Source organism: Ictalurus furcatus, chromosome 17 (genome assembly GCF_023375685.1).
Source record: "Ictalurus furcatus strain D&B chromosome 17, Billie_1.0, whole genome shotgun sequence".
Taxonomy (NCBI): Eukaryota; Metazoa; Chordata; class Actinopteri; order Siluriformes; family Ictaluridae; genus Ictalurus; species Ictalurus furcatus.
Window position 1 is genome coordinate 12,488,079 of NC_071271.1, and position 24,732 is coordinate 12,512,810.

A 24,732-nucleotide genomic window follows, 5' to 3' on the forward strand; every position below is an offset into this window, starting at 1 on the left:
TGCTTAGCACTTACACAACTAAATCTATGAAGCTCACACTTCTTGACACACTGACTCCATGGGTTGGCTTCAGCCTGAGAGGGTTGGGATATCTCCAGACTCCTTAGAGGTGCTGAAATACCCCCACCCCAAACCCCCTCTGGCACTCAGCGTTCTGCTAAAACAAGGTCCTAATACAAAATAGACATGCGTGTACGAAACCGAGAAGAAAATGATACTACCCTACTTCAAAGTGTCTTGGAATGTAAGTAATACACACCACACCATGATGTGTATTAGCAGTTTCAGAACAAATTTCACCGACTGAATACTATCAAAATATTCATAATACTTATGTTCTTTAAAGGCAAATCCTTTCTGTGGCCTTTTGATCTTCGATATCGGAAAAGAAACCTAAATGAATCTTGTGCATTGCAAAGTAATTATTATTAGTAGTAATTATTAATAATTAACAAATGCATGAGCAAAACAACTATAGGTGGTCCGTATAGACCATATACTTTTTGAGATTTAAATGTATTGCATGTGAATTTAATGCAAATGAAATGAATAAAGTGTTGCTGTGTCTCAGTGGAATTGAATTGGAAACTTTAAGTGCAATTTTTCAAAATTGTAAGTTTCAAAAATGTAAGTTTTAAGTATATTGAACTCATTTTATTACAAAGGTAACAGAGTGTAAGAGACTCACTCAAGCAGCTGTGTCCGTAGTGGACCATGAAGTCCGCTCCGAGAGCTCGGGCAGTGAAGTCGTCTACACAGCAGGCTCCGTACGTCACGTCACCCATCACCAGTGTGTCTGCTCCTGTAAACCTGACACACACAAGCAGCCCAGTCAAACAAACAGTACATCTGGATCGAACTCCTAGTTCATATATACGTACTACTAGCATATATCTGGTCCGCTCTGAAAGTACTGGAGTGGCAAGGCCGATTCTTTTTGTTTTTTCTATACACTGAAGACATTTGCATTCAAGATCCAAAGATGAATATGAGACGATAGACCAGAATTTCAGCTTTTGCAATTACTGCAAGCAAGGGTTATGCGATCAAACAGTAATGTTATTTACGTGAAGATTTTCTGTTCCAGTACTTTTGTTCACTTAAAAATTGGGTCGCCTGCCACCAAAGGCGCCATGTTCTAAGTTGTTTAACACGTCTTGAAGTAAATATGAGGAAATGAAAGCTGAAATTCTGATCTATCGTCTGATATTCATCTTTTGATCTCAAACCCAAATGTATTCAGTGTACAGCAAAAACAAAAGAATAAGATCCAATACTCTACGTGTGTGTGTGTGTGCGTGTGAAATAACAGGATTACATCAAAATGAACTGAACTTTACAAAAGTAGACTCACTAAAGTTAATAATTCACAGATACTATTTAGTCTTCTGTGAAAAGTTAATAAATGTACATGTTTCTGACTTGTTCGATCCATAGTTATCTGTGATTCTCATGAAATAACAGTGAACTGGATCTGAACATCAGAGTATGAATGTTAAAGAAAGAGAAACGCAGATGCTGAGTAATAGTTAATCCACTCAATTGAACAGAATAGCTTCGTGAAATCTTTTATATAAGATTTTATCATTCTTCTTTTTAAAACCAAAAAAACAAAAAAACAAAATCAAAACAAATGATCTGTTACAACCTTAGCTTTGTAGCTCCAGTACAAAAAAATAAATCTGGTTTATAATTTGCAAGAAGTGCTTCTGAGAAGCATAAGAAATAAACTTGAGAAAACCCTGAACAATCACAGTTTGTTCAGAACAATAATAGATCAATCAATCAAGGCAGTGTAATATGTTGTAATATGTTGTAATATGTTGTAAGAGGTGAAATCACTAACAAATAGACTACGTGTCTGAGATTCCTGAAAATAGTGGACACAGGCATTTTCTTTCTCTTGTCCAAAATAAGAAAGAAAAAAGAAAGCCTGATTGATGTCCATAAATCATATTTTACTGTATATACTGTATGGTTAAATACATAATACTCAGTTGGTTCATGTACTGTCATTCATGGTGTGTGAAATTTGTTCCTGAATCCTGTTGCCTGCAAAAATACACATCATCTGCAGATGGTCATGAATAGGACCTACGTTTACAAGTTTTACAAATAAATTGGCTTTAAAAAAAAAAAAACACAAAAAACTTAGGACAACATAGAACAGTGCAGCACAAAACTAACACAAATCATAGCATGTTAAGCGAAACTAAAGACAAGCCAGACTCGAATAGCATTTTATATGTGTGATGTGAGAAGAGATAACCACAGCTCATAGTCAAAATGTTAGACAAAGACTTTTAGACAAAACATGAGATCCTGGAACGTCCTCTTGATAATGAATTTATGATTTGTCCACCACCAGTGAATGAGTTTTAGATGTCTTGAAAAAGGGTGGCGCGTCCACTTAGATAAAGACATTGCAGCTTTTGCTGTGGGCTTATCTGAGGAAGATGATAAAGAATCTTCACGGGTGGCTGTGGCTCAGGTGGTAGAGCGGGTTGTCCAGTAATCGTAGGGTTGGCGGTTCGATTCACGGCCCAGATGACTCCACATACTGAAGTGTCCTTCGGTAAGTTGCTCCCGATGGCAAGTTAGCGCCTTGCATGGCAGCTTTGCTATCAGTGGTGTGTGTGTGTGTGAATGGGTGAATGAGACACAGTGTAAAGCGCTTTGGATAAAAGCGCTATATAAGTGCAGATCACAATCACACTAATGGGAACAGTCCCGAACATTGAATGCACAAGACTTTCAAATAAAAGCAGCTTAAAAGCAAATTAATATAACTAGTAAAACTACTTCAATCTGCTTAATCGACTGAGATTCATTTCAATCCTCTATTCAAATAAAAACCAAGGAAAGTAAAATATTATGAAACTAAAATGGTGAAGCGTTTGTTTGCGCTGATAAAATACTTGACCTCTACTTGATTTAAAAGGAACATCACCTCAGTGGGAACAGAAGACGAATAGCTTCAGCAGGTCTGGAAATGGTAGTTTGCAACACCGCTGGGATTAGATAAATGTGCTTGATGAGAGCATCTCAGATACAGAATCAATCTTCCACCAGTCTCCACCCCTTTTATACAACAATCCCTACTAGTTAGTGTGGAGGATAATGTGGACACACGCTTGGACAAATCGCCATTCCATCCTCTAAGAAATGCATTTTTCTCAGTAGCATGAACCTGGCACAAGGAAACAACTCCTGAATTTAATCAGCTGACCGGGATTAGGAGACAATTCTGTAAATTTAATTTATTGCCAGAGTATCCCTTAAAACGCAGATTGATCGAATATGCTTGCAAATGTAATAAGATACGCTTGTCTTAAACAGCTATGTCAGCTAATAGGCATCATCAAATCCCTATCACAAGAGTGTGTACGCCAATCAATTAGGGATTATGGGACGTAAACCAGTTCGACCTTGAGGGTCTTGCTGCCTCGGGGATATGACGAACGCACCGGTAGGTCAGACCCTGCGAACTTGTTTGAAGAGCCAACGATCTGTTTTTGCTTGCCTCCGCGGGGGTCGTTAAATGTTAGCACTTTGTATTGAGTGCCCCGCCGCTGCCGTCCTTCCTCTGAGCACAATTAAAATGCAGGATAAACATGAGACTGGAGAGCACATAAATAATGACAGAGCGAGAAAGGGAAAGGAGGCTTCGGTACGCACCGCTGGGCATAGGAATTCAGACACATTTAGGACAGGTATTATTAATAGAACACACACACACACACACAGTTGTACAGACAGAGAGAAAAAGAAACCCCTGAACATAGGTAGCAAGTCTCTTTTCTGGTCAGACTGTTCATCCTGCTTTCATCTTGCTCCTCTGAGCTCAGCTTTACACTCAGTGTATATGTATACCCCACTCTCTCTCTGTCTTTTTCTGTCTACACAAAGCTCTTTCTTCTTCAGGGTACTGTAACACATACTGACAGAAACATACCTGTCTTTTGGCTGTCTGGTTGGGTGATACCTGCACCACACTGTCTCGAAAACTATCTATGTGTCTACTCCCTCACTGAGTGTGCTCCATTTTATTTTCCCACACCATCCTCCCACCTCTAAGTCTTCTCCACATTGTGTGAAACTTTCCCCAGCGCTCCAAGTTACACTACTTGCATGTTTTCCTTCTCTTTCTTTCTCAGTCCAATATTGTATATATATATATATATATATATATATATATATATATATATATATATATATATATATATATATATATATATATGTGTGTGTGTGTGTGTGTGTGTACATTCTCTCCTTCCCCTTCTTCCTCTGTGTAATAGTTGTTTTCACATGAAGGACATGCTGGGCCCGATGAGGCTTGTAAAGCAGAAGGAGATGGAGAGCTCATCAGCTAAATAAATATTTGCCTTGTTAGATTTGATTCGCTTATCCTGTCTCTCACCAAGGTGCCTACCTTTTTTGTGTGTGAATGAGAGGTACATTCAACAGCCTTAAAAGCAGAGCAATGTCTCCTCAGCAACTGAAAGGATGGAATTGTGTTGAAGCTGTGCAGTTAAATGCAGTCATGTGGAGAGGTACAGTTACTTGTTTTGCTTAACACTAGATGCCTACTAGGCTTGTGTGATGTAGATTTTCCCCTATTAAAAAAAAGGGATGATGATTTATTGTGATTGTCCAGAAAAAGACAGGAAGTAAGCATTTACACCACTTCCAGTTTAAGGAGAGTAGCAGAGAGTGTATTATTAATAACAGCTGTACAGTCAGGAACTGCTTGACAGTTCACATAACTGATATTTTCACTGTCTGAAAGCATCTGAGTGCTGACTGTGGGTAGTGAGAGAAAAAAAAGAAAGAAGCGGAACTTATTTTTTAATCTGCTCCTAATTATAATCACCAGTAATTCCGGTGTTAAGCCTAGTAAATACAGTAAACTGATGTTTACACAGTATACTTACATAATGTTAGCTTAGCTGAACGTATATTGATAGATTTATTTCACATTAATGAAATGAAAACATTCTCTGTTTACCACAACAGAAAGCGAGGGTGTTGCATGAGTCTATGTGAGGTTGAAGGAAGGGGGCGGTGCTTTCTAGGCAGTATCAGTTCATATGAGAAAGTTCAAAACTACTACACAAATCATTCCAGATTCATGTGTTGATTTCCTCATCTCCCATTTTTATTTGGAAGAAAAAGCCTGGTCTTTGAGCTTATTTTTAGGGTGATAACTCAACTTCCCCCCTCCACCATTCCCCCCATCATCCACCATCATTTTTTTGATGCAGAGGTAAGTAAACTAGATAACCATGACGGTTTTGGTTTGCTGAAATGCTCCTGAAAAAAACAAACACGTGGTTGGTGGTTTTAATATCAAATGTGACCTTTCTGTGAAAGTAGACAGGCCTGGCCATGCTTTGTGATGAAACTTACTACATTTTTAAGTGAATGCTAGAGTTTTGGGTTGCGAGAATAATTTTAACCAGATTAGACACACTTTGTTTTTTGTTTTTAAATCACATGTTGCCATAGGACATTTGAGAAGTAGGAGCCACAGAAAAACAAGAGCAGCTCAGAAACATCAGCGATAACTTCTCAAATGTCTAATTGTTAAACTGCTTGTGGATATGAATTATTAGTCAATTCTAGCCAAGAACAGGCACAGTAATGCACTTTTATTTTTTACTGGAGTAACATACCAGCGGTTCTACGTCTTTCCTTAAGTTTATAGATGAATTGCTGGTTTTAGCTGTATGTTTCCAACTAATTTATCGAAGTCCGGAGCAGTCAGCAGGCTGTGGGTGTAACTGAAACGGATGGCTGAGGATTTTATGACTTGCTGTCTCTTTAGTCAGTGTCTGTGCTGTATTTGTGCTGCAAAGGAACCTGTAAGGAATGCTTTGAGACACGATTCAAAGACAATAAAACGTCATGATATTGCCAACATATGCTAATGGCTGCTAACCTCATAAGTTCTTTAGGCGAGACAGAGAATAGAGCTGGGGATTTATGTAACATTCAGTAGGTTTACATGTGCAACAATATTCCGATATTAACCTGATTAAGACAGTACTCTGATTAATAAACTAGCATGTAAACAGCGATTTCTGAGGACCTTAATCCGATTAAGGTCATACTCGAAGTAAACACAAAACGAATGATGACATGTGGAGTATTCCTGTTTTAGTCGCATTATCGAAGTGCATTACAGACATGTACACAGCTTAATTCCACTATTAACATCGTGTGGGTGATTTCACCGCATTTTTAGACAGGACACGTTCACACATGGCAGTGCTCAACCGTTTGACGGCAAACAAGAGAGCACGGCTGTGTCCGAAACCGCGTACTTACCTGCTGTATGATAGGCGAGCTGCATGTATTTCAGCTACTATAGTAGGCAAGTACGCAGTTTGGGAGGCAGCCCATGGCTTCAAGCAGTCGTCTATTTGCACGTATAGCATGATAAATAATTAATTGCACATAAAATTCAAAATAAAAACACCCAAAACTGTATACGGTACCATAAGGAAGACGAACTGTATGTCGATACGTGAAATTCTGGAGGGAACGTCGGACGGCGTGGCGCGGTGACGTAATGACATGTTCTGTTAATCGATCTATGTTCTAGAACATGTAACACAGGAACATGAAAGGAGTATTCTAAAAGCAACTCATGTAAACACCTAATCATAATATTGTCTTATTCAGAATAAGGTGAATAATTAGATTACTGCTGTCCATGTAAACGTAGTCATTGATTCCACCTTTATGTCAGATCAAAAATCTTATGACGAGTAACTTATGTACACAAATTGCTCCCTTGTTCCTGGTGTTTTCCACCCCCATATTTCAGCCCACTCTGTTCTGCAGCTGAGAATATGTACAGTAGGACAATAAAGAGTATATGTATTCTGCTTTTCAGTTAGATGAAGTAACCTTCAGGCAGAATTCCATGAAAGCATTCATTATGGACATGACCTGATACTAGCCAGCATTTACACAGTGAGGAAGGGGGGGGGCTCTTCTAGGCTGGCTTGGTGCTCTGGGAAAACTATTGGTTTTTGTGAAATGTTCGACTATTAAGCAATTACGAATGGCATTTGTACGTTTTGTAGATTAATGTTTAACTGAACTATTCTGATTCTACATCAGTCTTCCTGCAGGTGCAACAGAATGACAGAACAAAAAGGGGTTAGAAATGTGCTAGAGATGTTTAGTGTAGGACATGGGAGCTGCGGGATATCAGACAGTGGGACGTGCTCTTCTACTGTTTGGTTCTTCCAAATTGCTCTCCTAATTCAGATCTCTCTCTCCCTCCCTTGCTCTCTCTCTCTCTCTCTCGCACTCTGTGTCTCAAACATCAGAGCTGTGATGCTATTTAGATGCAATTAAGATAGAGAAAAGCCTGTGATCTCAGTAAAAAGGCTTATTAATCTCCATGTAAGTGGCCAGATGGAAAACACTAACATGCACACATAGCCAGAGGTTACATGTCTCTCCACTCATCAAAAGGACAGGTTACAGCTGGTTACAGGTCAGTCTCTCTCTCTCTTGCTCTGTGTGTGTGTGTGGATGTGAAAGCAAATACATTTATTTTCAGTTCTTTGTTCTGTTTCTTTGCTTAGCTTTCTCAGGAGTTTGATCAAAGGCCAGCATGGGAGAAGCAGCACCAGCTGAAAGCTGTGTCTTCTCCTAAAGTGCTGCTGGAGCTTAAAAAAAAAACCAACCAAACACAATACATCAGTGCTTAATCAAAGATGTCTGGCAGAATACGATTTACTCTACCAGTGTATCAAGTGCCTTTTTATTTAAACAACTGTTCTCGATGTCATAATTAAACGTCTTTGTTTAGAAACAATACCCGACAGCTCTTATGCCAAAATGTTCTGGCTGGAAACAAGTTGGAGACGGGCTCGTAGCAGGTTTTGTAGGACTTTTCGACCAGGTGGTGCATCTCTCATCTCTGCACGCTGACATTTTGTTGCCGTTTCTACAGCCACGCTTTACAAGCCGTACCGAATACCTGTGCTGGTTCCTGCAATTCCTGCAAACCTGTAATGTAATGAGTGCTTTTTCAGGTGGATTTAACAGGAACCATCACAGTTTTATCCCACAAACGAATGTCTCTTTGTTTGATTTGTTTACCCAAGGTATGTTTCCATAGTTATTTAGCTTGATCAGTATTCGGTACTTCATAAGGAAGTTGTTAGATGTGTGAATCAGACACAGTGTTTAAGTGGTGGAGATTTCCCCACCATTCAGCAGAACTTCTGAAGCTCCTTGGATGAATGGTAAAATGTCCATTTCTTTCATAGCTGGAAATGATATTTATATATATATATATATATATATATATATATATATATATATATATATATATATATATATATATATATATATACTATTGCTAGTTACAAAACTGCTGCACATAATGCACATAATGCAGTGGCCTGGTAGGTAACAGGTATTCTGACTGCTTTAATGCAGTCCATAAATCATATTTGACTGTATATACTGTATGGTTAAATACATACTTCTCCAGTTTGTTCATGTACTGTCATTCATGATGTGTGAAATTTGTTCCTGAATACACATCATCTGCAGATGCAGAAGGTTTACAAATAAATTGCCGTTTTAAATGAACAAAAACACAACAAAAAACTGAGAATAAAGATTAGTGCAGCACAAAACTAACACACGAATCATAGCATGTTAAGCAAAACTAAAGACAAGGCAAACTCGAATAACATTTTATACGTGTGAGATGTGAAGGGATAACCACAGCTCCCAACATTACTTCCACTTTGTCTTTGAGAATGTGCCATGTAGCATGTGATATGCTTATGCATTCTTGAATGACGAAGGAAGTGGGAGTGTAGTCCTGTCAGCAAAGGTAGAAATTTTGTGCATGAAAGGGTGAATGACAGCTGCTTGGAGAAAAAGCACCTAGCCGTGAAAATCTCACGTCTCCTTGCACCGTGGCATAAATTAGAGGTATCATGTTCAGTTACATGTGGTAACATACAGAATGCCTGTAGGACTCTCAAATTCACATAAGCAAAAAAAAAAAAAGAAAAAAAAAAAAAAAAAACCTATGAAATACAAAGAAATTATTAAAATGCACCTCTGAATAGGAGAGTAAAAACTGCACTGCTGCTACAGTGGTTTGTGGCACAGCACCTCTTGAGTAGAATTTATTACAATAAGATGTCTTTTCCTCTGTGGTTCATTTCCTTGCATGAAATGACATGATTGTTCGAATAAAAATTTGAACAGTCATGTATGAAAGTTGATTTTTGTAAAAGATTGTAGTAAACTTTAAACTGATTTAATTTCAGTAGTAATTTGCAGTAATGTTTATATTGTGAAAAATAACATGGTGTAAAATATAATTGATGTAAATACTATGGCTATATTGCTGTGGATATGGACGTATATAAACATATCAGAATAGTCAGTCTCACACACAAACACAAAGTTCTCATAGCTTTGGATAGTTGCAGAGAACAACAAAAAAAACTACTGTGTTGTATTGTAAACACAAAACAAACCTGCATAAGACATTCCCCCATGTGGACTTTAAGATATTTGTGACATCATCACAAACAAGATGAGTTAATATCTGGTTAGGCTAGCTGGAGTTACCCTAGCTGCTGTTGTAAGAAGTTTCATTTTTGAATATTGTAAACAACAGCACTAAAAATAAATAGTCCAGCAATTGTTGGTTGTATTGAAACATTCTTTTGAAGGAAGGAGAAAGAAAAAAAAAAAGAGAAGAGAAGATGAGCTATGTTTACAAGCCAGCCTAGAAAAGAAAAAAATCGGGAGTAAGGCTCTAGAAGGATGAATTATTAAAGTTTGGATTTGTTATCCTATTATCTATTCTAATACAGTTGCAATTATGAGCATAAGCTAAAAAACCACACACACACACACACACACACACACACAAAAGATTCCTGTTAGTAATAATATGGTGCCATGGTGGCAAACTGAAGACAATATCCAGATTACAGGATATTCATGGAATGGAAGCAGCGGTATTGCTGTGTGCTACGCTGCAGTTGTACACTGATCAGCCATAGCATTAAATCTACCGACAGGTGAAGTGAATAACACTGATTATGTCGTTACAATGGCACCTTTCAATGGGTGGGATATATTAAGCAGCAAGTGAACAGTCAGTTCTTGAAGTTGACGTGTTGGAAGCAGGAAAAATGGGTAATCGTAAGGATCCAAGTGACTTTGACAAGGGCCAAATTGTGATGGATAGATGACTGGGTCAGAGCATCTCCAAAACGTCAGGTCTTGTGGGGTGTTCTCGGTGTGCAGTGGTTAGTACCTACAAAAAGTGGTCCAAGGAGGGACACCCGGTGAAGCAGCGACAGCATCATTGGTCCACAAGGCTCACTGATACACGTAGAGAGACCAATCAGAGTGCCCATGCTGAACCCTGTCCACCACCGAAAGCACCTACAATGGGCAGATGAGCATAAGAACTGGACCATGGAGAAATGGAAGACGAATCACCGTTACTTGCTGGGAATCCACGGGTCGTGGAATTCATGTGGATGTTACTTCGACATGTACCACTTACCTAAACGTTCTTGCAGACCAGGTACACCCATTCATGGCAATGGTATTCCCTAATGGCACTGGCCTCTTTCAGCAGGATAATGCACCCTGCCACACAGCAAAAATTGTTCAGGAATGGTTTGAGGAGCATGACAAAGAGTTCAAGATGTTGACTTGGCCTCCAAATTCCCCATCGATCCATGGAGGTGACACCTTGCAACTTACAGGACTTAAAGGATCTGCTGCTAACGTCACCACAGCACACCATCAGAGGTTTTGTGGAGTCAATGCATTGAGGGTACAGAGCTGTTTTAGTGGCACAAGGATCGATCTACACAAGTTTAGGGAGGTGTTTTAATGTTATGGCTGATCAGTGTATGTGCAGTATGTTTAACAATGCAAACTGGTTGAGGATCCTCTTTGCTGCTTGACGCTGCCCTGCAGGTGAATAGATATTTGAACAGCTAATCTCATACATAACAACTCATGGGATGGGCAGGGTGTAAGGAGCAATGGGGCAGACTCCATGACAGGGAAAAACAGCAGTGTTATAAAAAGAATTAAGGATGAAGCAGCCCAGGGCATTATTTGAAATCACTGCTTTATTCATCATGAAGCACTGGCATCAAAAGAAATGCCACCTGAGAAATTGGTGATGAAAGACACTGTCAAAATACTCCACTTTATAAAAGGCAGTGGACTCAACAGCTGATTTTTTTTAGCGTGCCTGTGTGCCAAAATGGGAGTGTAATACATGCACCAAGTTTTCGTATAGACAGAATATTTCAGGGTCAGGTGATCAGCTTCGTGCTTTTCTCCGGGAAAGGCAATCACCACTTTGATCAAGAAATTATTTAGTAACGAGAATCAGTGCTTAACTTTGTCACATTTTTTCCTATCCTAAACGAACTAAGCATAAAATCTCAATGACAGGCCTGTCCTTTCATTCACCGTGAATAATTTCAAAGTTTCCAGAAATCGTTAAAGCTGTGGTTTGAATCCCCATTTTACTACTATACTTCAGACAAGAATAAACAAACTGAAACTAGTCTTTCAAAGAAAGAAATCGCTGGCCTGATGTGCTTCATTGATCTGGAGGGACTAACAGTTTCATGCATACTTCCTCTGAGGATGTTTGATGATTTGAACAATAGCAGGGGGGTGAAAACCCCTTTGACGTTTAAACCCCAGAATCAATAGCACCATTAAACCTGAACCCTTCAGAGGAATCAGAAACGCTACAGCTGACCTGTGACAGCACGGTGAAAACTCGCAGCAAAAAGAAGAATCTGTCCAAGTTGTGCACTGGCCTCTCCAGTGACTACACAGTGCAGAGCAGAACCAGAGTATTATTGCTGCTGCACTTCACAATGATGTATATCTGCAAAGTGGGATTCTCTGTTCTAACTAGGGCTGCAACTAACGATTATTTTCATAATCGATTAGTTGGCCGATTATTTTTTCGGTTAATCGGATGGGGCGGGGTAAACTTCCAGTACCATTTTTTTTCATTTATTTCAAATAAAATCCACAAACTGATAATTACAAATATAAACTTCAGACTAAAACCTTACACAACTGTTTGTCTAATTACATAAGACTGAAAAGAACCCAATACACACAGACACGCACCAGAATATATATTATTCATTTAGGACTATAGTTTAATTCAGTGATTTTTGTGCATCCATTAAAAATAATGCATAAATACTTATATATAAAATAAACCAAGTATATAACTAAGTATATAAATAGTAAGCTGAAGAAAGTCAGTGTCGGTGACTCTGGGTATTAGGCTAAAGCTAGCGGCGTTGCATTTACGTGCATATGAGCGGCTTATACTTCCGGTTAGTAAAAAACCCGCTAGCGTTCTATTTGAAACGATATTACCTTTCTAAAATTCATACACTAGACTGTAGAGTATGCAGTGCATAGTGTAAGTGTACAGTACTTCATTTGGGACACAACTTTAGTATTTACTCTCCGAAGCATGTTTTCAGAACAGAAGTAACGTAATGAGTAGATGTGCCTCACGCAGACCAACTAATCGTTAATGAGATGCGTTGCCACTCTAGTTCTAACTCAGATGAAGATGAAGCCATCTGAATGCTGATTTTGATATGAGTGTAGCCCTCTCTGGGGGAGTAGATCGTACAGAGCACATAGGCCCATCCTCCTCACTATGCAAGCGTGTTTGTGCTAGACTTAAATGCATAGTTTGAGTTGTCTACGTCACATTTAAAAATATGGGTCACCTGAAAAAAGCTGTTTCTACAAGCCTCTGTGTTTGTGTGTGTGTGTGTGTGTGTGTGTGTGTGTGTGTGAGGTCCAACTCTGCTAAGCTCAGTTACCTCCATATCTTATAGGAGATCAGGAATAAAAACCTGTATGTCCCCACACTGGTCGTTTTAAATTAGTTACATGGGCCTGCCATAGAAAGCACACTATTCTTCACCGCCTACAAACAATGCGGACATACACAAAGACAGATAGCTTTTAGCTGCCAAAACCAAACAACAAATTGTTCCTGCTATTGTCTGTGTGATTTATGAACAGTGAAAAATATTCTAATCTCATAGCTGTATGCCACTGTGTACTGGGTGTTACACTCACTGTAGCTCTAGGGCTCAAAGAGATGAGATTAACATGTGTCTGTTTGTTCTAAAAGTCTCCAAAGGAGAGCTAAAAATGATTTAGTGAGTTGACAGTCAGTTTTTGTGGGAAGAAGTCCGCAACGCTGCCACTGTCAGCCTACTCCCGTTGTCTAATAACACCCATCAGCCTGCTGGATAAAAGAGAGAGGAAAGGAGACGAGTGGAAAAGAGCGAAGGCAGCGTGGCGAGAAGAAATGATGACAAAGTGAAAGATATTTAAAAGGACATGAGTTTGTACTAATAGCTCTGGGTCAAATGTCGAGTTTGATGTTAGCTGTCAGAACATCGGACTTTTCACTCTTTAATAGTTTTACAGCATGTGAGATGCTATCAGGAGTAAAATCAGTTCAGTTGACGGCCAGCTTAGCAACCCACCCAGGATGTTAATGCTAGAGGTACGAGATCACACTGCAATTTATTTGAACTTTAATGAGACGAGGACTATAACCCCAAACTAACAGTCAAGCTGAGGTTTCAAAAACATTTTAAATAAGCTGTCAAATTCAGATGAACTGCATAAATAGGGTGGCAGTAATTCCATTTTTTTAAAAAAAATAATTTTTGATATGTTACTGATATCAGATTTGAGTATTGACTGATATGGAATATTACAGAGTTGATACCTGATACTGATCCGGTACAGATATAGAGTACACTGAGGATACATGCTGACTCTTGGCAAGCTGTTTCCACAGTATGGGAATCATCGGCGGTATAGCGACCGCAGGATTTAAGGCCTATTTTATGTTCAGTCCAAGATCTGCGTCAATGCAGTCAAAACATTAATGCCAAAAGAATATACAGTACTTTTTTTTTTTTTTTAAATGGCAAAATTTGTCAAGTTTCAGACTAATATAATAATTTGTAGTCTTCAGCACATACAAGAACTTGTTTTTCTTTCCAGATACTCAATACGCACATACTGTAGGATCACAAACTGGCATGTTTGTATGGAAGTGTAACTTCTCAGACCAGAGATCAAATCAAAATCTTTATAGCTAAGGTAAGCAAAAATCACAAATTGGATTCGTACTCTGGAAAAGGTTTAAAAAACTAAAAAACAAACAAACCCATCTGTAAAGAATTGGACCACTCCAGTGTCAGACAGATTTTGTATAAATGGAGGAAATTGAAGACCACTGTTACCCTCCCCAGGAGAGGTCGACCAACAAACATCACTCCAAGAGCAAGCTGTGTAATAGTCCACGAGGTCACAATGGAACCCAGGGTCAGAGATGGTAAAAGTGCACACATTCTTCACTCAAGTAGAATTACAGATACTCGTTTAAAAAGACTCTGGTAAAAGTTGAAGTACTGACTACAGTTTTTCACTCAAATTAAAGTATAGGTTCTAACATATACTTAAGGAAACAGTAGCCATTACTACTACCTGTTTTAGTTTCACGCTGGTAACTGGACCTCACATCATATTAATACATTAATAGAAAAAAAATTACATTTCATTGTTAGCTAATGAATGTATCCAGGTTGAACAACCACCATGTTGAACACAAGCAAAGAAAAGACTAAGCTGACAGGAAAAAAAACTAGCTGGATATATCTTAGTGATGGGAAGTTCGGATCATTATACTGACTCGGATCTTTGAATCTTATTCAGCAAAATGAAGGAATATTTTTTTTGGAGTCATTTCGTTCATTTCAGCAGAATATAATTAAAATGTTACATGTTAAATTCCCAACACATCTAGTACTTAGGCAAACGATCACATTTGGAGTAAAAAATTAACTACAGGTTAATGTAGCCAAGGCCGAATTATGAGTACAGAAATGATTAATTAATAGCTTAGCTGGTATTCAGGGTAGTCTGTTAGTTCACCTCACCTCCGGATCTGAGTCGTTCTTTTGTCAAGTCTGTTCCCAGGAAACATAAATGATTAGTTCACCTCTCGAGTCTTTGGGTTCGAGTCGTTCGTTCATCCCGTTTCCGGTACTGCATGCTGCATTGTCTATGCGGCGGTCACCGGAAGAATCAATAACTCGAACGCGAAGAATCGACACGTGAACTAATCATTTCTGTTTCCGGTACAGAACCTATGGGGACGTTACAGCGCATTAACGAATCAAAATGAACGAATCACTCTGAGACAACTCGCTGTTCCTGAGTCATATTAAAGATTCGGTCAAAATGAACGACACATCACTAGTATATCTCTCCGAATGAGTGACGTGCTTTCTCTAGAAGTGACGAGATGTACATACAAGAAACAGACAGACACACAAGACATAGAAAAGTAATTCAACTAACAGAATTACAATTCCTTAAATTAAACATTATACACCCAGAGGTGATATGGTCTACTGATGTTGAATTAAGTTCATTTACTTTCCAATAAAAACGAGAGCTAGTCAACCTTATAAATGTATCTCGCTAGCATAGTTAACCCTCTGGGTTCGACGCACGCGCCGGTGCATTCTGCCTGATTTTTTCTCGTGACACCGGAAACAACTTCAAATACTTGGCCATACAGACATCATTGGAAACTATAAAGGGTCTACTTTTATTTTACTCAGAATAACAATAAAACCTTGTGCTTAAAATCTTGTGTAAAATAAAGAAAATAAACAGGGTGCCCTTTCAACTGACTCGGTCTCTTTCTGAAACACGTCTCAAAAATGAACTGAAACTCGGCGAATACTTATCACACAAACAGGAAAGATATGTCTAAAGAAAGCTTGAAATGTCTATCTTTAAATAAAACAATTCACAATGCTAATGCAAACACGTGCTGCACTAAAGCCCCTATGTGAATTGATGCTAACATTACAGACCAACAAACATAGCAAACAGACTATTATTACTGAAAACATTCAATTGGCTCATGACAAGAAAGACATAATAATAAAACACGTAATTTAGCTGCATGTGCTTTCTCAAATTCGATGGCGAATTCTTGAAAGCCAGCATCTCCCTCATATATGGGTGATCAGGAATGTCCCTGTCCTCAGTCATGTCCACATCACTAACTCCCTCCGTCTCATCCATAACATTAGCCATTCTTCTTGTTACCTTCTGCCTTGACTAGCTTACGCTTGTTGTGCATGATAGCCAGGGACAAGGAAGACTATTGATCATGCCACCAAATACAGATTAAAACTAAAGAGCCTGGTTTGAAAATGTAAGAAGTAGAAAATACAGATATGTGTGTAAAAAAAATGTCAGAAATATAAATAGTAAAGTACTGATACCAGAAAAATCTACTTAAGCACAGTAATGAAGTATTAGTACTTCATTACTTCCTATCTCTGCCCAGAATAACTTCTAAACAACTAAAGGCCTGTCTCTACGGAAGCCCTAAGCGGCCATGCATTATTATTATTATTATTATTATTATTATTATTATTATTATTATCATTATCCTGGTTTTCTCGTGATCTTGACATAACCAAAAGCTGTTTTCTCACAAAAAAAATCTGGATCTCCGGAAAAAATCTGGCGCTTTGTGAATGGGACTGGTGTTACATGCACTTTGGCATCTTCGCCATCATAAATGTAATAATTCCCCGCTGTAGTGATGGACTTTATCTCGGCATTAAGAGAGAGGGGTGTGTGTCCCCTTCTAATGTGGAAGTCGTCAATCCTGCAGGGATGGTGTATTTTTGTAGGCCACCCCGGAAGTTCACCCCGGAAGCATCACACTTTTCCCCCTCCACAAAACGACAGGATTTTTCCACTGGCTTTTGGATTATTGCAGAAAATAAGCTCTGTAACCCAACAAAAGTTTATGATTCTTACATGTTTCCTTCAGTAATATAAGATCCATAACATTTTGAAGCCTATACACTCGCCAGAAGTGAAAAGCTAATATTAGGCTCTAAACTAACTACACGACGGTCACATGACTTCAACGTCACACCCACTAAGCTTCCGACAACTCTTTCAATCTTTATTTAAAAAAAAACAATACAATTGGAAAATACTATAAATTTATAAATATACAAGTTGGAAAGTTTGATTTGCAAGAGTGCGAATATAAACACAACGAGGATGTAACAGAGGAGTTTTCCTGTTCGGCATGATGACGTTTAATGTCCCCGACAACCTCTGTAGTAGCATTTAGCCACTTGTTAGCAACCGTCTTTTTCAAGACACGTACAAGAGTACTTTATTACCCCCCGAGTGGAGTATTACTGATGTACTTTATGTCGTAGTATAAAACGTGAACTTGTGTTAACCACAGGCTTTATTTCAGGTGTTTAACCAAAAACCCATTCAAAAACCCCATTGACTTCGAGACGATTGATGTCCAGTACACAGGAAAATTAAGTCGAGATCACGAGAAAACAGAAGAAAAAAAATTAATAATGCATGGCTGCTTAGGGCTTCTGTATCTCGCACAATGGCTAATGTTAATAAGTCCACCATCAGGAGAACACAGAACAACAACGATGTGCATGGCAAGGCTGCAAGGAAAAAGTCACTGCTCTCCAAAAAGAACACTGCTGCCCTTCTACAGTTTGCTAAAGACCACATGGACAAGCCAGAAGACTACTAGAAAAAGGTTTTGTAGACGGAAGAGACAAAAATAGAAATTTTTGAGAAGCGTTATGTTTGGAGAAATGAAAACACTGCATTAAAGCATAAGAACCTTATCCCATCTGTGAAACATGTTGGTGGTAGTATCAGGGTTTGGGCCTGTTTTACTGCATATTGGCCAGGACAGTTTGCAATCATTGATGGAACAATGAATACTAAATTATACCAACGGATTCTAAAGGAAAATGTCTGGACATCTGCCTGTGAACTGAATATCAAGAGAAAGTGGGTCATGCAGCAAGCCAACGACCCTAAGCATACAAATCATTGTACCAAATATGGTTAAAGAAGAATAAAGTTAATGTTCTGGAATGGCCAACTGAAAGTCCTGACCTTACTCCAATAGAAATGTTGTGGAAGGACCTGAAGCAAGCAGTTCATGTGAGGAAACCCATCAATATCCCAGAGTTGAAGCTGTTCTGTACTGAGGAACGGGTTAAAATTCCTCCAAGCCGATGCGCAGGACTGATCAACAGTTACCGGAAACTCATTTGTGTAACTGGGTTCTTTCGATTTGGGTTCCTCTCTAGTTATTTACTTTTAGGACTTTTGTGAATATCTGATGATGTTTTAGGTCATATTTATGAAGAAGAAATATAGAAAATTCACAAACTTTCAAGCACCACTGCAGATTAAATTAGACTTTAATTTATTGTGAAATACAAAGCCAATGAACTGCAGTTAGCATCTAAACAGAACTGCAAGCAGCAACATACAGCTCAAGTAAGATCAGTAGGTAAAAAAATAAATAAATCACTAATCTGTGAAACCTTGTAAGATGCTGTTCCACAAGTTGTGCACGTGCCACCATCTTGTACAATATAAAGGGTTCATCTAGTACCTCTATATATTCTTCAGTTCACTCCTAAAGGCTCTATGTAGGACCTTATAACAGAGTTATCCCGACCAGACAGGGTGTCAAGGTGAACATTAGGAACGTTGCAGGGACATAAGCACTACAAATGTAAGAATATGATAGTCATTGTATGTACGTCTTTATTAATAAGGTAACTGGCTCTTTTCAGTGAAAGGCAGAACTTCTTGTAATACAGCCTCCATGTTGAATATTACCATGTTGAACCTCTGCTCTCCTGAAAATGACTCTGATATGAAGATGCGTGGAGAGATATATCTTGATACCCTACATATCCAAAGTTCATGTTAAGCTATGTATTCAAAACAGCAATTCAGAAGATGAATGTGCGTTTGTGTTCATCATTTGTCATATATGAGCTACAGCACTGCTTTTCTAGCTCAAGGGGACAGAAGCACTCTGTTCACAAGTACTACCAAAATCATGACAACCCATTACACCACCTGCCTCTCAAAGCTGAACAACTAACAGTGATCATCCTTTCAGAACCGAATGCACAGCTTTGTTTTCGGTGAAAATACCACTGTTGAAGGGTTCATAACAGGGGAGAAAAGCGCAAAGCCGCTGGAATGCTCATCACAAGCAGCTTAACGTGGGTGCAGTTAGTTTAGAGACACATGACTGGCAGCAAATCCCTTTGGTCTGCTGCCAGTAGCAGGTGTAGGATCTCAGCCTGGTATGTGACACGCATCAGACACTTCAGATCCATCCTTTTCTCTCTCTCGGGAGAAAGTGATGAATCATCCAACGTGAGCTGGGAGGTGCCAGATGAACACAATGGGATGGCAATGCTCCAGTACACCTGCAGATGAAGAGCTGTCAATCTTGGTCTACCATAATCACCTTACATCCAGTGCTCACGTGTTCTCATTAAATTCCTACATACAAACACGTTCAGACAATATCTTCTACCAGAACGACAAACATCCAACAACACTCTTGTACAAAAGTCAGCCATCTTCCAACACCCTAGCAAAAACTCATGCACGCACACTACTTCGTGTACATCAATATTTATACTGTGCACCTGCTGATGGCTCATATTTCATTTCATTATTTTTCAGACGTGCAGAGCGCGTTCGCACTTCTCCCTCTTGCTCACACACACACTATGGCCCAAAGATCAGAGATATTACCCATGAGGAAGAGCCTCATCCCTCGATATCAGGGCAAGTCTGCCAAGAGTCAGTCTCATTATTTCCACTTTAAAAAAAACAGAGTTAGATAGAGAGAGAGAGAGACGGAGAGCATGTGAGTACTGGATGGGGAAAGAAAGCACAATGAAATGGTGTATACAGTCAAGGAGGAAAACATGATGGAGAGAGTGAAGAAAGGGGATATGTGGGGGAAAAAAGAAGCAGCCAGCGCGGCAAGGTACGAGAAGGAAAACGATAGAGGGAAAGAGATGCTGAGCGGATGTCGAGCAGATGAGTAATTTGCTTTAGGATGTCATGTTAACAAATGTGTGATCTAATCTGCTTTGCACAAACACATGAGAGAAAACAGCGTAACTAGAGAGGCATCGGGAAGGGGGGCACGCCACAGGGGGATGAAATGCTCTCCACACACACTGTGAAAAGTGTATCTTCTGTATTGTACTGAAGGTAGTGAAGGTCTTCACTGTCACATCTCCTCAGGCGGCAGCAGGAGAGCAAGGAAAGTCAGAACATTGCTCCGAGTTTATAGGCAGAAGTGAAGAAATGACATATTACCGCCACCACCAAGCCAGGAATAGGTAGCGGCATCAAGCTCTGACAGATGTTTCCTCTAAAGCCACTAGATAATCACCTTAACTTCCTCTAAAACAAGATGAATCTATGCATCCTGGAAGCCTTTCACTATCAATTCTAGTCTGAAAATGAAGCCTTGCATGGAGAAGAATGTGCCGTGGTCACGTGACCCTGTAGGGTAGGTTTGATACTGCTTTCTATAGCTCACGAGGACAAAGATGAAGCCGAAGTGAGCTGAACTGATTTTCCGAAGCATGCTGATGCAACAGGATGTATCCTGGCCTGGCAGGGAGCTGGCACAAAGGCAGGCTGCTGATGAGTGCCAGAGGGGCGCAATGAGCTTTGAAGGTCAGCCACCAAGCTCCAGGAGTCAGCGTGGAGCTTACTGGGGCAGAGAGGACAGGAAGTGAACCTGGTGTGTTTGGTTTGGCTCGGCTCGGTCTCTTTCAATGCATTTTACAGTACATTTTATCAGAGACTGCCTCATGGTACTCACAGAACACTTTTATGCATAGCCATTGTGCATTGTACATGTATATAGATGAGGCGGAGTAAAATGTTTAACTGGTCAATTTCAAACCAATAGTGATGAAGCTTGTTACAGTGTCATGATGGTACTAATTAAAATGCATTTGTGCATATTACCATCTATGAGTTATTTTTTGTCAGCATTTTTTTTAAATCAACATAATGTAATGACCTACAAATAACTCAGTCTCCCAATGGATGTACAAATGTTTCCTATCTTCTAGCACATGCTGTATACAGCTAGACGTAGAGCACATACCCTAAGCTTATTCATGCTGTTATTTAAAAAAAAAATTGAAACTATACATTTTGCTCAATTAAATCAAAGTTTCCCACAATGGATGTTTCACCTTAAATGTGACTGTTACCTGAATTTACACTATATGGCCAAAAGTTGGTGGACACCTGACCATCACACCCATATGTGGATTTTCCTCAAACTTTTATCACAAAGTTAGAAGCACACAACTGTCGAGAATACCTTTGTATGCTGTAGAATTACAATTTACATGTTCCAGCATGACCGTTCCCCTGTGTGCAACATGAGTTCCATGAAGACATGGTGTTCAGAAGAATTCAAGTCCCCTTCACAGAGCCCTGACCCCAACCCCTCTGAACACCTCTTTGATGAATTGAAAACACTGACTGCACTTAAGGCCTGACTACACTAGTACCAGGCCTCACTAATGCTCCTGTGGCTGAATGAGCACAAATCCCCACAGACACGCTCCAAAATCTAGTGGAAAGCCCTCCCAGAAGAGAGGAGGTTATTATAACAGCAATGGGGAACTAAATCTGGAATGGGATGTCTTAATGTCCCCCTTGTGATTATATCTTTAGGCTCAAATATGAGTCACAAATGTTGCCAACCTCAATAAAACTTGTTCCTCTGATTTTAGTGTTATGTTATTTTAGATAACTTACAATATGAGAAGGCAAACCTTCTTTTCATTAGTACTGATTCAGCTTAGAAAATGTCAACATGCTCACTTTAAATGGAAAAATGAATAAAGTACGAAACGATTTATACCACATTGAATTCTCAACTGTGATTGATCAGAAGGTGTGCATTATTTTTGTACAACTGCACCACTCGAAAAGTAGTTCCGGCTGTACTATGAACGATAGGGTTAGATTAATGCACTCATTCTAATATTTTAATGCTTCTCATACACAGGAACTTGTACAGCGGATGCTCCAAATAGTCAAAGAAAAAAACCCCCAAAAAATTGTGATTATGATTAACAAGGAAAAATGTATAATTGTTGATGAGGCTCGAGTTTCAGAGCTTTGTAACAGGCTTTGTGCTTTGCAACGGCTTCAGGACGGAGGAGATTCTGTTATCAGGCTGCTCGGTAAAATAATGAGCTCAATTTTTTGAGAGAGAAAGAGAGAAAGAAATGGAGATGCTAACAAGGGAATTACTGTTTATTGTTGCAAGAGATTATAGGAACTAGCTTGTCTCGTGGACATTCCATAGCATAACCTTAACATTAAAACATAACATTAAAATGTGTGAAGGTTCGTTAATTAATAAATTAAAACATTGTAATCTTTGACAAATTCCTGTGTTACAAGAAGTGACACACACCAGAAGTAATTGGAAATAATTGGAATATTAATAACATGGAAATAATTCAATTTGGGAAGGTAACTCCATATCACATTAATCCAGCATGGATTATTTTCAGGTAACCACTGTCATGTTTTATTCCAAACATAATTATCCCCACACACAACAATGAACAAATTTAACCATTTTTAAAACTGCTGTTTAATAATAATGCCAGTGTCAGGTCAAGTGCATGTGTGAGTGCTGAGGTTCAAAAGACAGCAAGTCTTACCACCTTCTCATGTTTTTTAAATGGCTGCTTAATACAGAGATAACATGATATTTTGGTTATCACATCAGGAAAATATACATCAGCCTATCACGAGTGCTTCCTTACTCCCTCTTGGTATCCTTTCACTCGCTTTGATCAAATTTTGTTTACCTTTCTGCTCAACGTCGAGCTTCCCTTTTCTAAAATCACTCTCGTGCCTCCTCCTTTGAATCCACTGTAGACTCTGTGGTTGGTGTCTGCACCTTTGTTAGTGTCAATCCAACTACGCTCGCATGTAAAAAAGCATCACCTGAACCCACTTGCCTCTGCGTGCACCATTCGGCCTGTGCTGAAAATTTGCATGCATGAAGGTCTTCCCCTCATTTGAAAGCTCTCCAACTCGTTCTCTCTTTCTCTCCCACACATTTTTTTTTTTTTTTTTTTGTGAAAGGAAAAATAAAACAGACTGGAACTCAAATGTCTCATGAATACCATGGAACCCCAACCTGACATAGAAAATCTACTTAGGTCTCAAACTGGAGGCTAGGAACAAGTTAATATCAGCATAATGGAGGGGGGCGGGGGGACCCCATCATAGCAGCCCCTAGCACTTTGGATACTATATACAAGGGGTGTTATGTGATTAAAGAACTGCTTGGACATAATGGGCTGTATGTTATAAAGAAAAGTGCTGCTTTCCATAACACACAAATGTGAGCTAAACTATTTTAGCCCACAGCCTTGACACTAACTGCAGAGACTGCAGAGATCTGCTGCAATGCATCACGATGAGGCTTGTGATATACTGTAACAGCTTAATTGTTCCTACACAATCCCACACTGTCATGATGTCCAGTGACATTTAATCAGATTACATTATGCCATTTAACTCTTATACCAGCTCTTTTTAAATGGTAAAAATGCATGAGGTATTACTCTTGCATTTGCTTTCTTTTTCCCCTTCTTTTTAATTAGCATTACTATTAAACAGCTTGTTAAAATACCTTTTTAAATGTGCATTATGCCCTCATTATGAACCCATCGATTATGAACGTAACTGACTGTGCTTTAAGATAGCCGCTCTTCACAAAACCATGGTTAATCTAGCTGCTCATAAAAACTTTAGGTGTGCTTCTTTTAGACACAAAACAGGTAGTCATACAAAAAAAAATAAAGAAAAGAAAATGCAGCACTACAAATCTTAAGGGTTGACTAAATAGGTTCCTCCACAGGAATGCTGGACTCTACATGAAATGAGAAACTTGCTGCCGTGGTGATTCTTCAGTCTTTTACATACAAACCTAATGACACTCAACAGAACTGCTCCATGGCTTTAAGTGTTTATTTTCTGTGCATTTTTTTGTTTTGATGATTACATCATTAATCGTCACTTTTATGAATGATAATTTGCGATGAAGGAAAAATCAATATCATACAAGCCAAATCGCAACCTTGTTAAAGGAAAAGTCTTTGATATTAGTCTTTATAATGATCACATGATCGCTAATGTCAGCCACGATTTACTTTGTACTGAAACTCGGATGAACTCTTATTTTAAACTTCTTTCTCTGACATGTCAGTCTATTTTCACTGTTTCCTATAGTACCCACAATGTCATCTGACTAGCTGCTGATAGTGGTGACAGTGGCATTTAACCCTCACTTCATCTCTATTCAGCTGTCTGCTCAGCCTCCAAAGTGTTCATGCTACGTCTGCCATCATGCTTGTCATATTGTAGATCACTTGCTGAGTGTCTGTTGTAACTCAGCAAGTGCATTGTATAGCTACAGTAATATGTACAGTGAAAGCTGAACATCTGAGATCCTTGTTAACTGTGCTAGCAATGTCCCCCTGTGACGTCAGCGTGTCACACAACCACTAACTTCACGTAGGAATACCAAAAATACACCACCAGTCAACAAATTAGCGCTAGAATCCATAAGCACCCCACAGCATGAAGTGTTTCATTGTGAAGGTTTCTTTTAAACTAGAGTTTTCATTTTAGAAACATTCA

At 39.1% G+C, this 24,732-nt stretch overlaps 1 protein-coding gene across 2 annotated transcripts in view; it reads right to left on the reverse strand.

The window, feature by feature from the left end:
- Positions 1–24,732, reverse strand: part of dph1 (diphthamide biosynthesis 1) — a 110,490-nt gene that overhangs the window by 32,536 nt on the left and 53,222 nt on the right. The window contains exons 1-2 of one of the 2 annotated variants that reach the window (XM_053646423.1): positions 6,501–6,842; positions 689–810 (exon numbers count right to left, since the gene is read on the reverse strand). In XM_053646423.1, the coding sequence (XP_053502398.1) occupies positions 689–810; positions 6,501–6,670 (292 nt within the window). In that variant the 5' untranslated portion in view covers positions 6,671–6,842. Of the gene's footprint in view, positions 1–688; positions 811–6,500; positions 6,843–24,732 lie in introns of those variants that run through there. The other variant, XM_053646422.1, reaches the window with a different exon arrangement.